The 19131-nt window shown below is 41.4% G+C and overlaps 1 protein-coding gene across 1 annotated transcript in view; it reads left to right on the top strand.

Annotated features, from left to right (window-relative positions):
• Nucleotides 1–19131, top strand: part of ca10a (carbonic anhydrase Xa) — a 160095-nt gene that overhangs the window by 129813 nt on the left and 11151 nt on the right. Inside the window, exon 6 of the mRNA XM_042082783.1 lies at nt 18036–18108. Coding sequence (XP_041938717.1) covers nt 18036–18108 — 73 coding nt within the window. The remainder of the gene's footprint in view (nt 1–18035; nt 18109–19131) is intronic.

The raw sequence follows: 19131 nt of genomic DNA, 5'->3' as shown, positions 1-19131 counted from the left end.
CCAAGAAGCATGGAAGCACAAAGGTGGGGTGACACACAATGGATACAAGATATTCTTCGACCAGGATTATACAGCTGAGGTGCAGAAAAAGCGCAAAGACGTCAGAGACGTGATTAAGCAGCTGAAGGAGAAGAATATAAAAGCACAGTCGCCCTATCCTGCGAAATTGAAAATTCACTTGGATTCCGGAGTAAAGACCTTCCCGACCCTTGCCGACGCCTCAACAGTACTGGCTGAACTGGGTATCCATATTCACGTTGAGGAACGGGAAAAGCTTCAGGCAGAACTTCTAAGAAACAGCTGGGCGCAAGCATCCACGAAAAACAAGACGAGAAAGCAGGCGAACCCCCCATCAATGACGAGTGCGGACCTGAAGAGTTTTCTGCGAGTGACCAATGAATAAACACTACCATCATATAAATGTGAACTGTGAGTAGTGAAACGTTATGGCATATTGAAGAAAAGAGTATTGACGAGATGTTGAATATTTAGGTGAGTTCAATGTTCTCCTTGAGTGAAGAGCTACTTAGAGAGGCAACTTAGGCCTTTTCCTCACCCCCTTTCCCTCCCACGTTTTTTTTTTTTTTCTCACTTTTCTGGGAGGCTTTAGCAAAGGCAATTTGATGCCTATTTGCAATTACACTAGGTGTACGTTTTTGGAGAGACTGCCACAACTCTCCTTTTTTGTTGTGACTGATTTTATGTTGGTGAATTCTGACATGTGTTTGGAAGTCAGATTTCTTATAATTTTTTGTTCAATTTTCAAGTTTGAGATGATTGTAATTTCTTACCATGCAGTCCTGCAGCATACGTCTTACAGATACAGGTTTATATTTGGGAAAATGTCTTTATTGTTCAAATTGAAGTGCTTTATTTATCCAAATGGATAAAATAACTTTGGTGACCTACAATGTCCATGGGTTGAATCATCCTATCAAAAGGAAAAAAATTATGTCTCAAATGAAAAAGATGCAATGTTCCATTGCGTTACTGCAAGAAACACACTTAACAGAGAGTGAACATACAAAATTAAGAAGAGAATGGGTGAACTTGGTGTATAGTGCTTCAAATGGCAAAAAGAGAGGTGTGGCCATCCTGATAAGTAAAAATCTGCCATTTTGTACTGAGAAAGTGGTAAAGGATAAAATGGGGAGATATGTTATGGTAATTGGAAAAATGGGAGGTGCTGATATATCCATTCTGAATGTATATGCCCCCAATGAGTATGACAATGCTTTTTTCAGGGAAATTTCCAATATTGTTGCAGATAACACCAGGGGATTGCTGATAATAGGTGGGGATTTTAATGCTGTCCAAAATGGGAAATTAGACAAGACACCAGCTGACAAGGAGGTGAAGAACAAAAAAACACAGACTCTGAATAATATGTTTTCAGAACTAGGACTAAAGGACCCATGGAGGGCCAAAAACCCAAAAGGGAAAGATTTCAGTTTCTTCTCCTCTGTTCATAATAGTTACTCCAGGATTGACTTTTTCTGCCTACCTCAACAGGACTTATATAGAGTCAGAGATTGTCATATAGAACCAATAACCTTGAGCGATCATGCTCCTGTGATATTGAAAATACATTTTGCTGCTCATTCCTATTTCAAATATTGGCGACTTAATGTATCATTACTGAATAATGCCGAGATAGTAAAAGAAATAAAACATCACCTAAAAGAATACTTTGAAATAAATGACAATGGTGAGGTTAATCCCTCTGTTTTGTGGGAAGGGGCGAAAGCTGTCATAAGAGGGAAATGTATTCAAATATCATCAAGATTAAAGAGACAACGACAGGAAGAGCAATTAAAACTAGAAAATAAAATAAAACAGCTGGAAATACAACACAGAAATACAGGTTCAAGTGGCATCTTATCTGAACTGAAAGAGGCAAGAAAGTCATTAGATAAGCTCTTGTCTTATAAAGCAGAAGGAGCATTAAGATTCTCCAAACAAAAATACTATGAATCAGGGAATAGAGCTAGCCGCCTTCTAGCTTTCCGGCTTCGTAAAGCCCAGGCAGACCGCACTGTTTCAAAGGTTAACCATCCTACTGCAGGGAAAACAGTATCCCACCCTAAAGATGTAGCCAATGCCTTTGCATCATTCTATAAAAACTTATATAATGAGATGAAACCAAGCTCAGCATTAGACGATATTGAGACCTTTCTTGCTAGCCTAGATATCCCCTCATTGTCAGAAGAAGCTTCAGAGCAAATGATATCAGCAATCACTGACACGGAAATAAGAGATGCAATTAAAAGACTGAAAAGCAATAAATCACCAGGTGTGGATGGACTGTCAGGGGAATTCTACAAATGCTTTGTCGATGATCTTATTCCAATACTAACAAAGGTGTTCAGATACTCTCTATCTGAAGACAACCCCCCCGAAACATGGTCACAGGCAATAATATCAGTGATTCATAAAGAAGGAAAGGATCCAACACAATGTGAGGGATATAGGCCAATTAGTTTGATTTGTAATGATCAGAAACTACTGACCAGTATTTTAACGCATAGAATTCAAAAGCACATTACAGAGCTAATTAATGTGGACCAAACAGGGTTTATACCCAAAAGACAGGGAGCGAATAACATCAGAAGAACACTAAATATTATTACCTGTGCTAAAAAACAAAAAAAGACTTCTTTGTTAATTAGTTTTGACGCTCGAAATGCTTTTGATACTGTAAATTTAAATTTTCTATACAAAACTTTGTCTGTGATGGGATTCCACTCACAATTTGTAGACTGGATAAGAGTAATTTATAAAAATCCTAAGGCACGAGTGAGGGTCAATGGTTGCTGCTCAGAGTTTTTTGGCATACAGAGAGGGGTGAGGCAAGGTGATTGCCTCAGCCCGCTGCTTTTTGCTATAAATATTGAACCACTGGCAGCATCTATACGTCAAAATGTAGATATAAAAGGCATTAGTGACATGAATAAGAAAGAGCATAAGATGTCACTCTATGCAGACGATCTATTGGCCTATATTAGCGACCCAATCACTTCCATTCCTTCTCTAATGGATACATTAAAAAAATATGGACAACTCTCTGGATATCAGGTAAATCAGTCAAAATCAGAGGCGATGATGTTAAATGGAAGCTGGCCAACGCAATTATCAGGTAAACTTAACTGCCGTTGTTCCCAAAGCTTTAGATACTTGGGTATTATATTAACAACAGATGTAACTAATCTGTTTAAACTTAACTATGGTAAACTGATGAGCCAAATAAAAGACGATCTTTCAAGATGGGAAATCATACCACTCTCTCTTATAGGGCGAATAGAGACAATACGAATGAACATTTTACCCAGACTACTCTTTCTTTTTCAGTCACTACCAATATACGTCTCCACTTCCACCTTCAACACAATAGATAAATGGTTATCAAGGTTTATATGGCAAAGTAAACCACCCAGACTCAAATTTAAGAGGCTATTATGTTCAAAAGCTGATGGAGGGCTTAATCTCCCGAACCTAAGAAAGTACTACTGGGCAGCCCAGATTAGATCCATGGCTGCTTGGCTGTCAAGAGACACGGACACAATATGGGTAGACATGGAGCAAGGTGACTGTCCTAATACCCCACTAGATTCAGTCCCACTCCTACGTCAGAATCAATGGGGGAAAGGGAAGATAGATAATATATGGATTAAAAACACTCTTAGAATATGGTCTACTGTGAGGAAAAAATTACATCTTCCTATGACCATATCCAGGGCTGTAAGGATTGCAAGCAATGTGGACTTTGTGCCAGCAGGTCTTGATGGGTGCTTTAAAAGATGGGAGAAGGCGGGTTTAGTTCTTTTGGATCAGCTGTTTGACGGACACACTGTAAGATCATTTGAAGATCTAAGACACAAATTTGAACTGCCGCAACAGGATTTCTTTAGATATTTACAAATACGACATTACTTACATAAACATGAAGAATGGGAAAGCCTTTGTAACCCAACATCTAAATTAGAACACTTCTTTATTGCTACTATTCAAGGCACAATAAAAACCAAGTTCATATCACATATCTATAATATATTGCAAGAAGATTTAAAAGATAATAGTATGGATATCAAAGAAAAATGGGAATTAGAAATGAATGTCATAATTTCTGATGAACAATGGGTAAATACTTGCGAACGTGGACATAAATTAACCAGTAGCCCCAACTGGAGAGAGTTTGGATGGAAGATGAGAATGAGGTACTTCAGGACCCCACAAATAACATCAAAATGGAGCAATGCCTCATGGCAATGTTGGAGGGGATGCGGTATGGTGGGGGACCATACACACATTTTTTGGGATTGCCCGATTCTCTCAGGTTACTGGCAAAATGTACAAAAAGAAATCAAGAAATGCTTACTAATAGACTTGCCTCTAGAACCATCATATTTTGTACTAGGGGTATTACCAGATGATCTTGAAGAAAATGATGACACAGATCTATTACGAACACTTCTCCTGATTGCTAATAAGGTTATTACAGCCTCGTGGTTGCAGCCACAGCCTCCAACAATTGCACAATGGAAAGATCGAATCCAAGAGGTTTATAACATAGAGAATCTGACCGCATTCTTACATTTAAAAACAGAGGCTTTTATTTGGAAATGGACAAGAATTGTCCTACATTTTCATTTAATATAGTAATGACCACCATTTCTATCCCTTTTGCTTTTTATATTCTGCACAGTTATTTTATTGTATTTCATTCTTTTTTTGTTTTCTTATATAGAACTAACCTCTTAGAATATTGGTTTGAATTTGTGAATTGGTGTGAAATATTGCCATTTGTGGAGTATTTGTATGTTGTGAGTTGACTCAACTACTGCTGAAACTGACTGGAAATCAATCATAAGCAAGACCAGCAACCAAGAGACTGAGAATACCTCAAAGACATTTATACCTGTGGATATACTTGCTGTGTTTTGACCTGTGCTGTGGATTTAATGTAATGTATGACTGCAATTTATGAATGAAAATAAAAAGAAGTTCCAAAAAAAAAAAAACGCACAGGCTTTAGTTCCTACCTGTAGTCCATGACAACGCAACATCTGGATGTAACCTATGTCTCCCCAAGTGATTTAAAACGGAACAAATGTCAATGACTTATTTAGTTTGCTTTGACATGATTAGGCTATGCATTTGATTTAAATGGCCAGGCTGCCAGTTGAGGCAAAAGCCAAATATCCAACAACTTTTGCAGACTCTTAGCCTGCTCGAACCTATACCCGAGGGATGTGCGCTTCTATCGGTAAGTCTAACTTCCGTTGGCTTCATTTTGTCTGCCTGCAAATGTAGCCTTGGTTTAACCAGGTTTAACAAGCTGCAAATGCACAATGGGTGCAGCAAATATATCCACAAGATTCTTACATCCCATATGTCTACTTAATTTTAGTAATTTTCGTTGGCTAGCCTATTGCGTAATACAACTTGTCCAAATATAGCATTTAGGGTTCATTATTTGTGTAGTCTAAAGTGACTCAATATTGTATTCGCATTGTTTATTATCACATATGAACATCACATTAAATAACCTAGGACTTCAGAGACAGGGCAAACTTCTACCACCATTCCCAAAATGTTATCCCAACCAATGAAATAAATTTGCGCTTATAACGAGGTGAAGCGCGTTCCCGAACAACTTCTTTTCCTCTGAGGGAATGTCCAATCTTCATCAACGACATACCGTTGTACCTTACCTTGTCTCCGTCTGTAACGTGGAATCTAATAGGCTAATTCTAGCTGGCACCGGAAACGAACACCCATGAAATGCCATTTTTGTAAAGATGCGGTCAATTTCAAACTTTTTTGGCTGAAGTAGCTAGCCTAGCATGGTCCATTGAAATGAATGGGGGCGAGACTTAGTCACTCTCTCCAGTTATATGTAATACCTCCATGCTACAGAAAAACCGAAGTGTCCCCAACTCTGCAAGTGCTGCTTCAGTTCAAATTGAACATAAATGCCAAATATGGAACCTACTACTGGTCTCTCAGGTAAAATGGTTCTTCCTGGTTCCTCCGCCGATCTCAAACTCTCCTGAGTGTGCATGCATGTTGGAGTGGCTGTAGACTCATCCAGCCAATGGTTTGCCCATCTAAAACTGACCAGTTTTATTTGGTTTGCAAGTAAAAAAAGACCTTCCGCTACTTTGCTGCTGGTGCCCTCCAATTCCCAATGTCCGTAAGACCGAGCGTGCTGTCTGGGTTACTGCAGCAGTTTTGTAGTCTGAATTCTTGCTTTTAGCAGAGGGATAGCAACAGAAAGATTAGCCCAATGTGGAAATGTTCCTGTATTTTGTGTGAGAAACCTGGGAAATCTCCCTTATTTTCAAAGCTCAATGTTGACAGCTTTAATTCTTTGAAAACAATCAGTAATTTGCATCATTCATGAGTCAGGGGTCTTCAGGAGTTTTTTTGAAGATAAAGAGGGACACCCCTGCTCTGTTAGGAACTGGTAGCATGTTCCACCAACGGGGAACAGCAGATGAGTAAGTACTAACACATCATTGGAAAAAGAGTTTAAGGAAAAGAAGGGATAGAAAATAATAAGTTCATGTCACGCTGTATGATCTTGCGATGATTCTTGGGTTTGCTTTTGCACAGGCCCGCTGGGACCTCCTATGTGGACGGTGCTTACAGGTGGCTTGATAAGGATGAGATGAGGCGAAATGAAAGAGTAAAGAGAAGTACGAAAAGAGTCATGTTGGAGGGGGATAGATGGGATGATTGGAAAGTGAAGAAATGAAAGTTAAGTAAAGACGAAGTAGAAGTTCACTAGTTCGCCCATTGGATTGCTTAGACTGAGTGCAGAGAATAGAAAGTTTGGCTTGGTAGCTGGCCATGGTCCTGGGATGCCAATAGCGGAGATCACAGTGATGTCCGCTAACACCCCCCTATGGATGAGGGGTACTTTAGAGCTTAGAGCTGATAGTGAAATGGAGGAGCAGGGGAGGAGGTGGGAGGCTTAGCAACTTCAGCATGACGTTAAGGGCTGTAAGTAGGGTTTTATTTTGTTTAGAAAACATACTTTCACTAGTTCACCCATTTGATTGCTTAGACTGAGTGCAGAAAATAGCAAGTTTGGCTTGGTAGCTGGCCATGGTCCTGGGATGCCAATAGTGGAGATCACATGCGAGTGATGTCCGCTAACACCCCAAGAGCGCTTTTATCAGAGGCCGCTACCAGAGGGAAAACATACAGGAATTGGAGACCTGGTGAACTAGTCCGATATCTAGTATTCGACTAACCCTTGACGGGTGTAGATTAGTAGGCATCCAAGGACCAATGACCAAGCTAGGATTCCCATTGCTAGGGATTCGTTTGTGGTCATGACTAGAAGTGAAGGCTGAATAGTGCATATCTGCCGAACTGAGACCGGTGGGAAATTCGAACCATCTGTGATGGAGACTGAGCTGGATGGGGAGAACTGTGTAATGAGATGTAGTGCGTAGGCAAGAGTGACCATCTTCTCTGTTGACCAGATTGGTGGCAGTATAACAGGAGACTGAGAATGTAGAATTGCAATGGCTGCAGCGAGGTAAGGGAATGCATTACTGCCGTAAGAATAGAAATAGAAAGACTGTAAGAAGGAAATGTTATGGTACAGTGGGCATCGCTTTCAAATGACCACTTCATTCGCGCATTACGCGGCGTGAAGCTGCGTGAAGCTTTAGTACCACTTTCAGCCACTGTGCGTCGCTCTGCCACTGAACATCGCTCTGCCTGCCGTCCCTTACATAATTGTTGCCGAGAGTAATCCCAGCCTACGAATTCAATAACAAAATAAATCAGGCATAATTAAACATTACCTCGATTTAGGCTACTTGGGTATGGCTTAAGGCTTGACTACACGAAAATCGAAATTTGCGGTCTACATTATTGTCAGTGTTGGGGTTAACGCAACTACGCAAATCAAAACAGTGGTGTGATAATTGAGCCAGTAGAGAAATAACTGTTCAGAATTAATCTGTAGCCTTGGGTAGGCTTCTGCAGAAAACAATGTTGTTGCCGATTTAATACTATCTGGCTACGTTTTTAACAGGCTACGCAATAGAGGCTTAGACAACTATGACCCACGTTTTGGTTTCGTAAATTAATTTGGCCTACTTCTTGACTGCAATGTAGTCAATTGACTGCTTGACATGTCATTTTTATTTTTCTGTACAATAAACAATTACATCTGCTTTATGCCGCAGAATTACATTCATATTTGGCTGACTGCAGACGCGCCACTTCCCTCCCCATATTCCAAGATTAAGATAGTATGAAGTGCTTTTTGTAAAAAAAATAGTTAAAACGAATAGCTATTTGCAATTTGACAAAACACTGGTCCTCATTTTGCGAATGCGAGGACGATATGAGCCTGTTGCATTTAGTTAGATGTCCGAGTCACGCATAATGTTTGAAAACCACTGGCTCGTAATCACAATAATTTAACACACGACAGTTGGATAACCTACTTCATCATGTCCCCATGCCTACATTTTTGTGAGTAGCATAAAAGTATGCAATAAAGTATGGCTCTCCGTTTGGGACATCGAAAACTTATATTTTTAATAGACTACCGTCGAAGATGCTGACTTGCAAAAGCCTCGGGATAACACGTTATCTCCACTATCATCAGTCATGCCCCTTGATCAAAGTGGGGAATGAAATAAAAGTTTGAGAACCACTGGCTTAACAAGTTACCTACAGTCCAGAACACAGAATCTGTTGTAATATTCTGATGATCGGCGATGATATCGGCAAATGTTTGTTTTCCAAAGTAAGAATTTCACTTCACCATGCACCTTCGACAATACCTGGCCTACCTGGTATCATTACAAACATTATTCTGTGTCCTAAAACTGGCATATTTTATGGCATTGTGTCATGTAAGTTCGTTGCAAAATCTAGAGAAATGTGTGAGGTGGTCAGCGGGGGACAATTGAGACACACATTGGATTGTGTTATTACTTGAACACTCCACACTATCCACAGCTGTGGTAGGCCTATCAGGGGCAGGAGGATTACTGTCAGCGCAGGCTTTATATAAAATTCTTCAACAGAAGGCCTCGAATGTTGTCTTGTTTGTGGAGCGCTTTGCTTCGCTTCTGTAAATTGAGGGCTTCCCTCAATGACCCTCCGAGAATAAATAAAGGTTGAATGAATGAATTAATGCAGGCTTGCCCAAAATAAAGGCATGTGGTTTGCGCAGCCTACAGTAAATAACAGACCCGCCAGAATGTGCGTTATGATGCTTTTTTACGAGCAAGATGTTTTGGTACCCTACGCACACTGCATGTTCTTAAATAACAATGATCATCAGTAATATTCGACCATTAATTTGGGTAAATGGGCAAGCGTGACCACCTTGATTGGCTGATTGGCTGATGATTGTAACGCGGGCATGATTCCAAACACCTCCCTTACGATGATGAGTGACAGGTCTCAGAATGCGTGCGCTACACAAGGACGGAAGATGATGAATAACTGGGGTCGTAGGCTATTCACAAAGGCTTTTATCTTACTACTAGGAGTAGGCTACTCCTAAATCGCACTTAAAGATTTTAGATTGGAGTTTTCTCTTAAAAGTTATTCACAAAGCCTTTCAGACAACTCCTAAACTAGGAGTGAGTCTTCGTGGCTATGTGTGACGTCATTACTCATGCACGAGCTTGACTGAAGTGACCACCTTGATTGGCTGACGATTGTAACGCGGGAATTCCAAACACCTCTCTTCCGATGATGACTGACAGGTGACAGGTCGGAGAATGCGTGCGCTACACAAGTAGTGCGAAGGACGGAAGATGATTAATAACTGAATAAAAAGGCCTAGCCTAAATGAATAAAGAGTAAGGCAAAACAAATAGCTTAGTAGCCTAATGAAACATGGGCCTATGGATTGATGCAGTAGCCTACCTTTGCAACATTATTAAATGAATCTGTCACCATATCCCTAGGCTACGTTTGCAAAGAGGAGAACATTTTAATTTGATTCACAATGAAACGTTACATTTCATTTACATGTTAACAATGAGTAGTTTTGGTTGTTGTTGGTGGCGTTATTGCATCCCTTTTATGAATGCAAAATTGTTCCCTTGCGATTGGAAGCTCCTGTTGTGCATAGGCCATTTCAAAACATTGCAACGTAAAATGCCACAAAAAAGCTGTTTATGAATAGGTCTTAGTGAGTTAGGAGTCCTCTCGACTTAAGCTGTCCCAGACTTAGGTGCTACATTTAGGTCTAAAATGCTTCGTGAATTAGTACTTTTTGAGAAAAAATTAGGAGTCCTGAAGTTAGGAGTGACACGCCCATTATTTTTAGGAGTTGCTCCTAAATTCGCCAGTTAGGAGCTACTTTTAGCCTTAAAATTATTTGTGAATACGGCCCCTGAATAAAAAGGCCTAGCCTAAATGAATCAAGGCAAAACAAATAGCCTAGTAGCCCAATGAAACATACGGATTGATGTAGTATCTTTGTAACATTATTAAATTATTCTGTTACTATGCCTACGTTTGCAAAAGAGAACATTTTAATTTGATTCACACTAATGTTACATTTAATTTACATGTTGACAATGATTAGCCTAGTTTTGGTTGTTGTTGGCGGCGTTATTGCATGTTAGTTATGCCTACAATGCAAAATTGCTTCCTCGCAATTGGAAGCTCCTGTAGCTGCATAGGATTTCAAAACCGCAGGTTTGTGAATAGGTCTGTGAGTAAGGAGTCATCTTGACTTCTTTTAAGCTGTCAGAGGTGGGAAGGTGTGATTTTTTGGGGGAAGGGCCGGATTAACTGGGCACAATTGTCTGATGGCCCCCCTTCCCCCCAGCCAACGTGAATCGGGTGGTTAGTTAATAGGCCTATCGTGAAGATTTTTCCTGCCATCTAAGGCACGAGCGCATCTGTGAGGCCAAGCCTCACCAAGTAGCTCGTTTGTTTACAACTAACATTCCATTTAATTAAACTGCTTTATAGGCTATGCCGAAATAGTTTTCAACATTTTCAATATTAGTGTCGGGTGAATTGAAATGTTCTCAAAGTAGCCTTATGGCTGAAAGCTGCTTGGGACCCCCCGTCAAGCAATATAACCATACAAACGCGCTTCCTGCACTCATTGTTTCAAAAGGAGTAATTTTGGCTTTGTCAGAACTGAAGAGCTGTGGACGACACGACACGGTATGCCCAATGAAAATAAATTAACGCAACGCAACACAACACAACACAGACCCCGCTTCTCTCGCGTCAGTCATTGACATGAACGAAACACAGAATCCGCTTCTCTCACGGCAGTCACTGACAGTAACCTAGAATAAATGCATGGGGAAAAACACTTCCCCATGACAAAGACATCGTAAAACACTGAAAGTTAATATTTTGTCACTAGCAACATTCATCTGTCCTTTGTCAAATGTATTATGTTCCAAGTACCCTATGCGTAATTCTGCTTCATAAAGTTGAACAAATACATTTGCTTATTTCACAGAAAAATATAAATAGCCAGTCTACAGTGCAGAGTTGGTAAGTTATGGTAGGCCAACCTGCAGTGAACATACAAACAGGGGAAATTATTTCTCTTGCAGCTGAGTAGCCTCAGGTGCGCACGTAGACATAAGGCCGAACATGCAAGCGCCAATGAATCGTGCTCTCACGACAATCGCGCCGTTAAACTTAAATAGGTTAACATCACTCTAAGTTCGCCTTCAAGCAAGGAAAACGATGATTTGAAGACATCTGTTTCGTTGGAAGGGCAAGGGGTAGCAACAGGGCAACACAGAGACAGGCCCGATGGCAGGGCTGTTATGAGAGTATTAAAATATGGGATATTCTACGGGAAAACATTAAAACGGCAAGACAGCGGGGAAAGTTAAAATACGTGATAAACACGGAAAAAGTTGGCATGCATTGTTTCGGTCCCCGTGCACAGGGATTTTTTTTGTCATACTATTAATCACATATGATTATTTGTGAAATTGTGCAAACAGGCGCAACACATTTGAAAAGGAAGGACTGGTAGCATGCAAGCTCACGGGAAAGATTGATTTAAGAACGTTATCACAAAGTGTGTGGCTGTGGCGCGGGCGGAAGACAATTGGCAGGGGAGGGTCATGTCTTTTTTAACAATTCTGTCGGAGGGTCATTGAACAATTTCTAGCAGACAAGAGAGGGTCATGCAACTTCCAACTGAAGCACTCAAAATTCCTCCGGTGGCCCCTTCAATAAATAACGACCAGTCCCTAGTTTGCTGCTGGGCTATATGTCTTGGTTCTTGGCATAGCCTATCTCGCGGTTGCATCCATTACAAACAAACATGCACTGTGAACGTCTGGGATTGGGGAGAGCACTAAATGCTCTACTGAATAAGCACGAAGTCAAACCTTTAAATGAAAAACACTCTTTAATAATCCAAAAAAATAAACCGCTAATGAAGTAGGCCTAAACTTGACCATCAAAAATCGTTTATCGCTTGTAACTCCGTGATACCAGGACGTAACAGGAAGGCATTTGGCTGAGCAACGGAGGTTAATATGCTCCATGTTTTGTCCAAACTGTCTATCATCGTTGCACTCGGAGAAAACCGGAATGTTTCATTTGTCCCCGTTTCAATCGTCCCGGTTGTACCTACTCAAAACGCAGATAGAACCTTATTATTCTAAGGTAGCGAAATAGCGTTCAGCATGATTCATGCCCAATTAATTCCCCCTGTTAAAGTGTTCGCCTTTGTAGTTTGGTTTCGTGATAGCCTATGATAAACGGCTTATGGCCAAATATGTGAAAACGTTAAAATACAGTAGGCGATAAACCCGGAAAAAGTTGACAGTGATTTTTTCATAATCACTTTGGAGGGTCATAGAAAAATTTATTGCTGGCGAGGGAGGGTCACGTCTTTTTGGACTAATGCTCCCAAAACTCCTCCGGTAGCCCCTTAAATAAATAACGAACAGTCCCTAATGAAGTAAACTTGTGACCATCAAAAATCGTTTATCGCCTGTAACTCCGTGATAACAGGACGTAACAGGAAGGCATTTGGCTGAGCAACGGAGGTTAATACTCTATATTTTGTCCAAATGATGTCTGTCTATCATCGTTGCACTCGGAGAAAACCAGAATGTTTAATTTGTCCTGCGTCTCTACGGCTGCTAACGGGATTCACTCCCAGTTAACCAAATATTTCTTTATTAGGGCAGAGCAGGCATATTTCTGGCTATTACATTATTTCTAAACCAGTCTGCTAAAGTCTGTAGTGAAGTCTGTGTAGGGTTTTCCAGGCTCCATTTCTTTTTACGAGACACCCTGCTCACTTGAGCCATCTACCGGTTGTTTGGGTTGTTGCAGCGTCTCACTGGAAAAATACAAATTAAAGTCGCGTGATACCGCGTGATCCCACGCGCGGACCGCGAGTGAAGCTGGCCAAATCGAAGCACTGCCCACTGTAAGTATGTTCTAGACCAGTGGTCGCCAACCTGTCGATCGCGATCGACCTGTAGATCTTTAGGACTTGCCCAGTAGATCCCGAGAATAACAGGAAAAATAAAAACAGTCACCAAATTCCTGCATGGTCGCCAACGTTTACAGGGCCTAAAAATCAGCATGGGATTGCGGGTGTAGCGCATGATTTATTCAAAACCCGCAACTCTAGCCATCATAATGCGAGAAATTCCTGCACATATTTTACAGCGCTGTCTGATAACCTTAATCTAATAATCGAGCGGCGTGAATGCGGGACCGGAAGGACCAACATCTGACTTGAACCGAACATGCAGACACACACACGCGCACAGCACCACTTTGCAGGTACGCTCTCTCTCTCTCTCTCTCTCTCTCTCTCTCTCTCTCTCTCGCAACAGGACTTGTCACCGCTGAAGTCAAATTATGCTAGGTGCTTCTACATCAACTGCTAACTGACAGAAAAAGAAAATGAATGTTTAGCGATCAGGAACTGTCAGGAATTTGTTCTCCATTTGAAGAATGCAATCGATTACGTACGTGCACAGACAGCTACAGACACAGAGCACATTGTAGACCTTGGCCACATTACTTACGGTTACTTTCACTTCCTAGAGTGCGCATTCATTACGTGAAAGATGCTTCATACCAAAACAGCGATCAAACATTATCAAATTTATCATGACGTGTTGTCACAAACACTTAGGCCTACTCCAATTAGAAAATCATAAATAAAGACTATAAGTGTTATCTCATTGATGCCTGTAGCCTATAAGGGGGTGGAGGATGTGATAGGCTATTTTTGACCTGATACATTTGCCTAAATTGGCCTTAAATTGGAAGTATTTTAGCTTTGATTCTCTTTTGATGCTTCACGGTAGATAGTCTTTGTTCATAGTCTTCATGTCTTTGTTCAGGGCGAGGTCAGGGATCTTGGGCTCAAAAAGGTTGGTGACCACTGTTCTAGACACTGGAATAAAATGACAGGAAGGTGATTAAGAAGAGTGGAGAGGCTCAATTAAGCGTAATTCAGTCAACGTTACTGATTGGTCAATATGCTCTGTTTGATAAGTACCTTTAGGCTACTATGATCCATCGCTTGTAGATAGGGACACGTGGATACAGATCTACGCTGGATTAACCTCACTCTGCCACATTTCCTCACTACATCTCAATGGCCAAAGTGAGCCTGGAACAGACCCTGTTGCTAAGATAAATGCCTACAGATTTGTGCAAGCATGGGTGGACGTTTTGAGCAGTGGCCGAGATTGTGTTGTGCTTGCTGCTGGGCTCAGCGAAATATAGCTATGATTTACGGAGCACCGTGATCAAGTGGGACACACAAGCACATGGGAGTGGCATCTGCGTTGCGCTTGCTTGGCACAGTGGCAGCCATTCATGCGTTGCACGAGCCATGAGAACGATAGGTGTCAGGGCTTAGTGGAGCTGTTGCAGCATTTCTCAGCTCAGTGGAGCTGTTGCTGCGAGGGTCTCGGGGCTCAGCAGAGCTGTTGCTGCGAGGGTCTTGGGGCTCAGCGGAGACGTTGTTGCAATGGTCCCGTGGCTCAGCGGAGCTGTTGCTGCATGGATCTTGGGGCTCAGGGGAGCTGTTGTTGCGTGGGTCATATAACATACAACAGTATACATGATAGGCAGATAAGGCATTGATAGGCATGAAATACATGACTAGACAGATGGAATAAATGTTGTTCCATGGCACTGATGGGTGCCTAAGCTGATGGCTGCGGGGAAGTCCAGCGTGGCTCCTGGCATGGAATAGGTAGAGGTTTGGGGAGGAAAGAGAGGGAGCAGTTGGGAGGGAAGTCCTGGCTGGGGGGGTTAGATGGAGGAAGAGAAGAGGGGGGAGGAGGGAGTAGCGACGCGGTCGCTACCGGAGCCTTCTGAGACCTGGATGGAGTTGCTGTGGCCTTTGTATGGGTAGTCAGATGGAACAGAGCGCTGTTTTGTAGCACCGCTGGGTGCTGCAGACCTGATGACACGGACAGGAGGTAGGAAAGAGGGGGAGGAGGGAAGGAGCAGCAGAGGGAGCATATACGAAGACCGTCTGGAGGGGGGCTGCCTGAGACTGTGTCCCGGCTGGGGGTGATGGAAGGGGAAAGGAAAGAGGTGAAGGCAGGAGTAGCGACGCGGTCGCTACCGCAACTGACTTTGAACTGCCGCGACCCTGGACTGAGGGCTGAAAACGCTGCGTGCGCATTTTTGTGTAGGCTGCGGCCTTAGCACCTGCAGCCGTGGAGGCTGATGGAGCTGGGTAGCTTTTCGCATGGTGTCTGTCATAGCAGCGCCACCGTTTAAATGTATGGCCTGAACATGGAAACACTAGTTGCTTTGTATCAGTTCATAAGAGTAGCCTAAATATCCAACAATTGCTAGTGTCAGCTTATGAGAATGTGAATGGGCAAACAAGTAAATGTTAGTTCCCCCGATGCCAACACAGATTACGGATTGAGTGAGCTTCTGAAGACTGGCCTCCATCGGATACAAATCTTGTGACGCTTGGCGTGGCGAGCCATGTTAGAATTTAGAGCATTTTGAATTACCTGGATAATCTGCAACGTGAAACCATTGGCGTGGAGCAGCATTATGTTAGGCTCTGGTGTGTAGCTATAACATAAATCGACAGATGGAGAAGCATACCCTTGCTCTGTGCGGTGCATAGAACTGTAGACTTGTACAGAACACATGGTACGACAGGTCCACATTTTTGCGCGACACACGACAATACCAACACAATCTTGAGAAATACCAAGAAGTTCCAGCAAATTCTTCAGTCATTCCTCTTTGTTGCTGTGGCAGTTTATGATCAGATCAGCAACCAAATGCTCTTGATGCGGGTACCCACAAATACCAACAAATTCAGTGACACACCAGTGTTTCCCCTAGAAATTTTTCCAGCAGCGGTGCTGTTGATCGTAGGAACCCCCCCCCCCCCCCAAAAAAAAAGAAAATGTTGAAAGAAATGGACAGATTGAGTGTTACAAATTATGACATAACCATCAACACAAGCATTTACAAAGCATGATTATTGCAGTACTTGAACAGGATTATTCATGTTTTTCTTTCACCTTTTTTATTTACATTATTAGTAATTAGCCACTGTACACTGTAGGCTAAGCCACTGTACAAACTATTACTATTCAGAATTATTTACAATACATGATACATTAAAAAATAATTGATGTCCTATTTTTTTTTAATTAAGGCATTAAGACAAAAGGCAAAATATGTTTTTTATTCCTCCCTTTAGTCAATTTCAGCATGGGTGTCTTAACTTTTGCACAGCACTGTATAAACTATATAGACTTCTCTTTCATGTCATTACACTATATTGGAGCTATGCAAGTCAAATTGAGTGCCTGTCACTTTAAGGCCGTGACGGCCCGTGGGGCTTGCTTGATTCTCACGGTTTTAAGCTATGGTTTTAAGCTAACTTAGCAGCGTTGTTGTGCATGGTGCATAAGAATATGTGGATGAAATGAATTATGTTTTCCATGTCATTTGGTAAAATAAATGTTCGAAAACTCGAAGAAAATCTATCTTGGATTATAGGAGATAAGTGTCTTGTATCATTTCTATAATTTTGGTGAGCTCTACAGGAATTACAAACTATTCTTCAGATGTACCGGTAAATGGTTGCGTATCCTATTACTCAAATTTAATTAAACCCACCACTAGCTAGACCTTAGTTTCACAGCCTAGGTATTTTAGCAACACAGGGCTTGAAAGCATTGCCTGTATCACAAACAAAAATGAAACAATATGGAATTTATCTGGGAATAGGCTACTGAAGGTAGGGGCAAGCTACCTCGCTGGCGTGTTTAACTTGGTTCCTTGGTTAACATAATGTAGGCTACGTTTTTTTGCACAAAATTGCGTCTGCTAATAAACTTAAACATAAACACAAACAAGCATGATCTCCTGTGGAATCCCTGACTGCGCCTTCAACGTTAGCCTACTATTATTTGTTGACCTCAAACCTGAACGAACGGCAGCTTGAACAGTGGCGCTTGAATTCCAGGAGTGGCACTGCGCCGCTGATGAATACATTGTAGGGGAAACACTGCACACACAAATACATAAAAACACACACACATGCAGGCACACGCGCACACTCACACACCATTACCCCCCCCCCCCCCCCCCCCCCACACACACACACACACACACACACACACAGACTGACAAGCGAACCCACACAGAAGCACACATATACACAAAAACAAACACACACTATGCACACACTCATTTACATACACAAAAGTAGGGGATGGAGTAGGAGACACCTTCAAAGCATTGTTAATATTTGTCCGTTTCATGTTTTAAGGTTTGTGCATTGGTCAGGTAAAAAAGTAGCCTACATAATAGTAGTATTACAACATTCATGCCTAACAACAGCCTAGCTTATACAGCCCATATAAGCCTAACAACAACTTTATACAACCCTAAAGTTACCTTTAGTTTTGTTCCAAGTGAACGTAAAAAAGAGTATTTCTTGTCTTCAGGGTATAAAATTATATTAACATAGTCTATTAATAGATCAGACATACACAACTGTTTTTTTTCTTTCATTCCAGATTGCTGAAACTTCTAATTCATTTTTGAACCGCATGCTGAACAGAGACACCATCACAAGAATTACATATAAAAGTAAGTACCTCAGAACCTTTCATTATCTTCAAAGACTATTTTTTTTTTCTAAATAAAAGAAAGTCAGCTCTGGTATGTTAATTTGCCAGCTCTGGAGTAAGGCTAAATCATTATCAATATAGTGGCAAGCGGGTGAACACTTTAAAAAATGAAAACTTATAGGGCTCATTTAGGGCTCATTTTTTCACATAGGACACTCAGGGCCATATGTACTCTCATATGTACTGTTTCTCATAACACTTTTGCGCCCACTTCAGGCATATTTGTTTTGCAACGTGTGTGTAAAAACCCGGCAAGGTATGTACAAACAGGCCGCACTGGGGTAAAAAGCGCAGACTGCCTCTCACGGGAGCTGAAAATGGCAATTTGCGCTTTTCCGTGTTATGCATATGTATTCATACGCGTGTCATGGGAGAGTGGGAGTTTCGTGTAAAACGATGGAAGGAAAAGTGTAAAATGCACCTAATTAGGTATTCCCCTGTATGTATGAAAACTGCCCATGAAAGCGCACGTCTGTTTTGCGGTGAAATATTTCCGCCTTGTAAAAGCAGGTGTTAATCCAAATTGAGGTTAAATGCGTCAATAAGAGGAACTTTCAAGGACAACAGAATCGCTATTCAGAGCACCAGTTTTGTAGCCTCGGGAGGAATGAAGGACACAGACATCCTCCAACATCCTCGCCAATTCTAGTTAGTGTTTGGTAGCCCTGAATCTTAGTTACTTAACAAGAAGGAATATGCTTTCTTCAGAAGTGTAGCCTACCATGAAAACTTGGTGGGGATTGTCGTTGATAAGGTTCATGTCACATACAAATCAAAGTCTGCTTTATTGTCAATTTCTTCACATGTCAAGACATACAAAGAGATCGAAATTACGTTTCCCACTATCCCACGGTGGAGACAAGACATATTTTACCAATTAGGTCCACAGACAAACATAACATTCAAGTAAACAATATAAAAAGTAAAAATAAGAAGGCACATACAATGAAGAAATAAGAGCAGCAAAATTTTGCAATTGTGC

This window comes from Alosa sapidissima, chromosome 24 (genome assembly GCF_018492685.1).
Source record: "Alosa sapidissima isolate fAloSap1 chromosome 24, fAloSap1.pri, whole genome shotgun sequence".
Classification (NCBI taxonomy): Eukaryota; Metazoa; Chordata; class Actinopteri; order Clupeiformes; family Clupeidae; genus Alosa; species Alosa sapidissima.
Note: the sequence above shows the minus strand (reverse complement) of the source record. Positions and strands in the feature narration are given on the sequence as shown.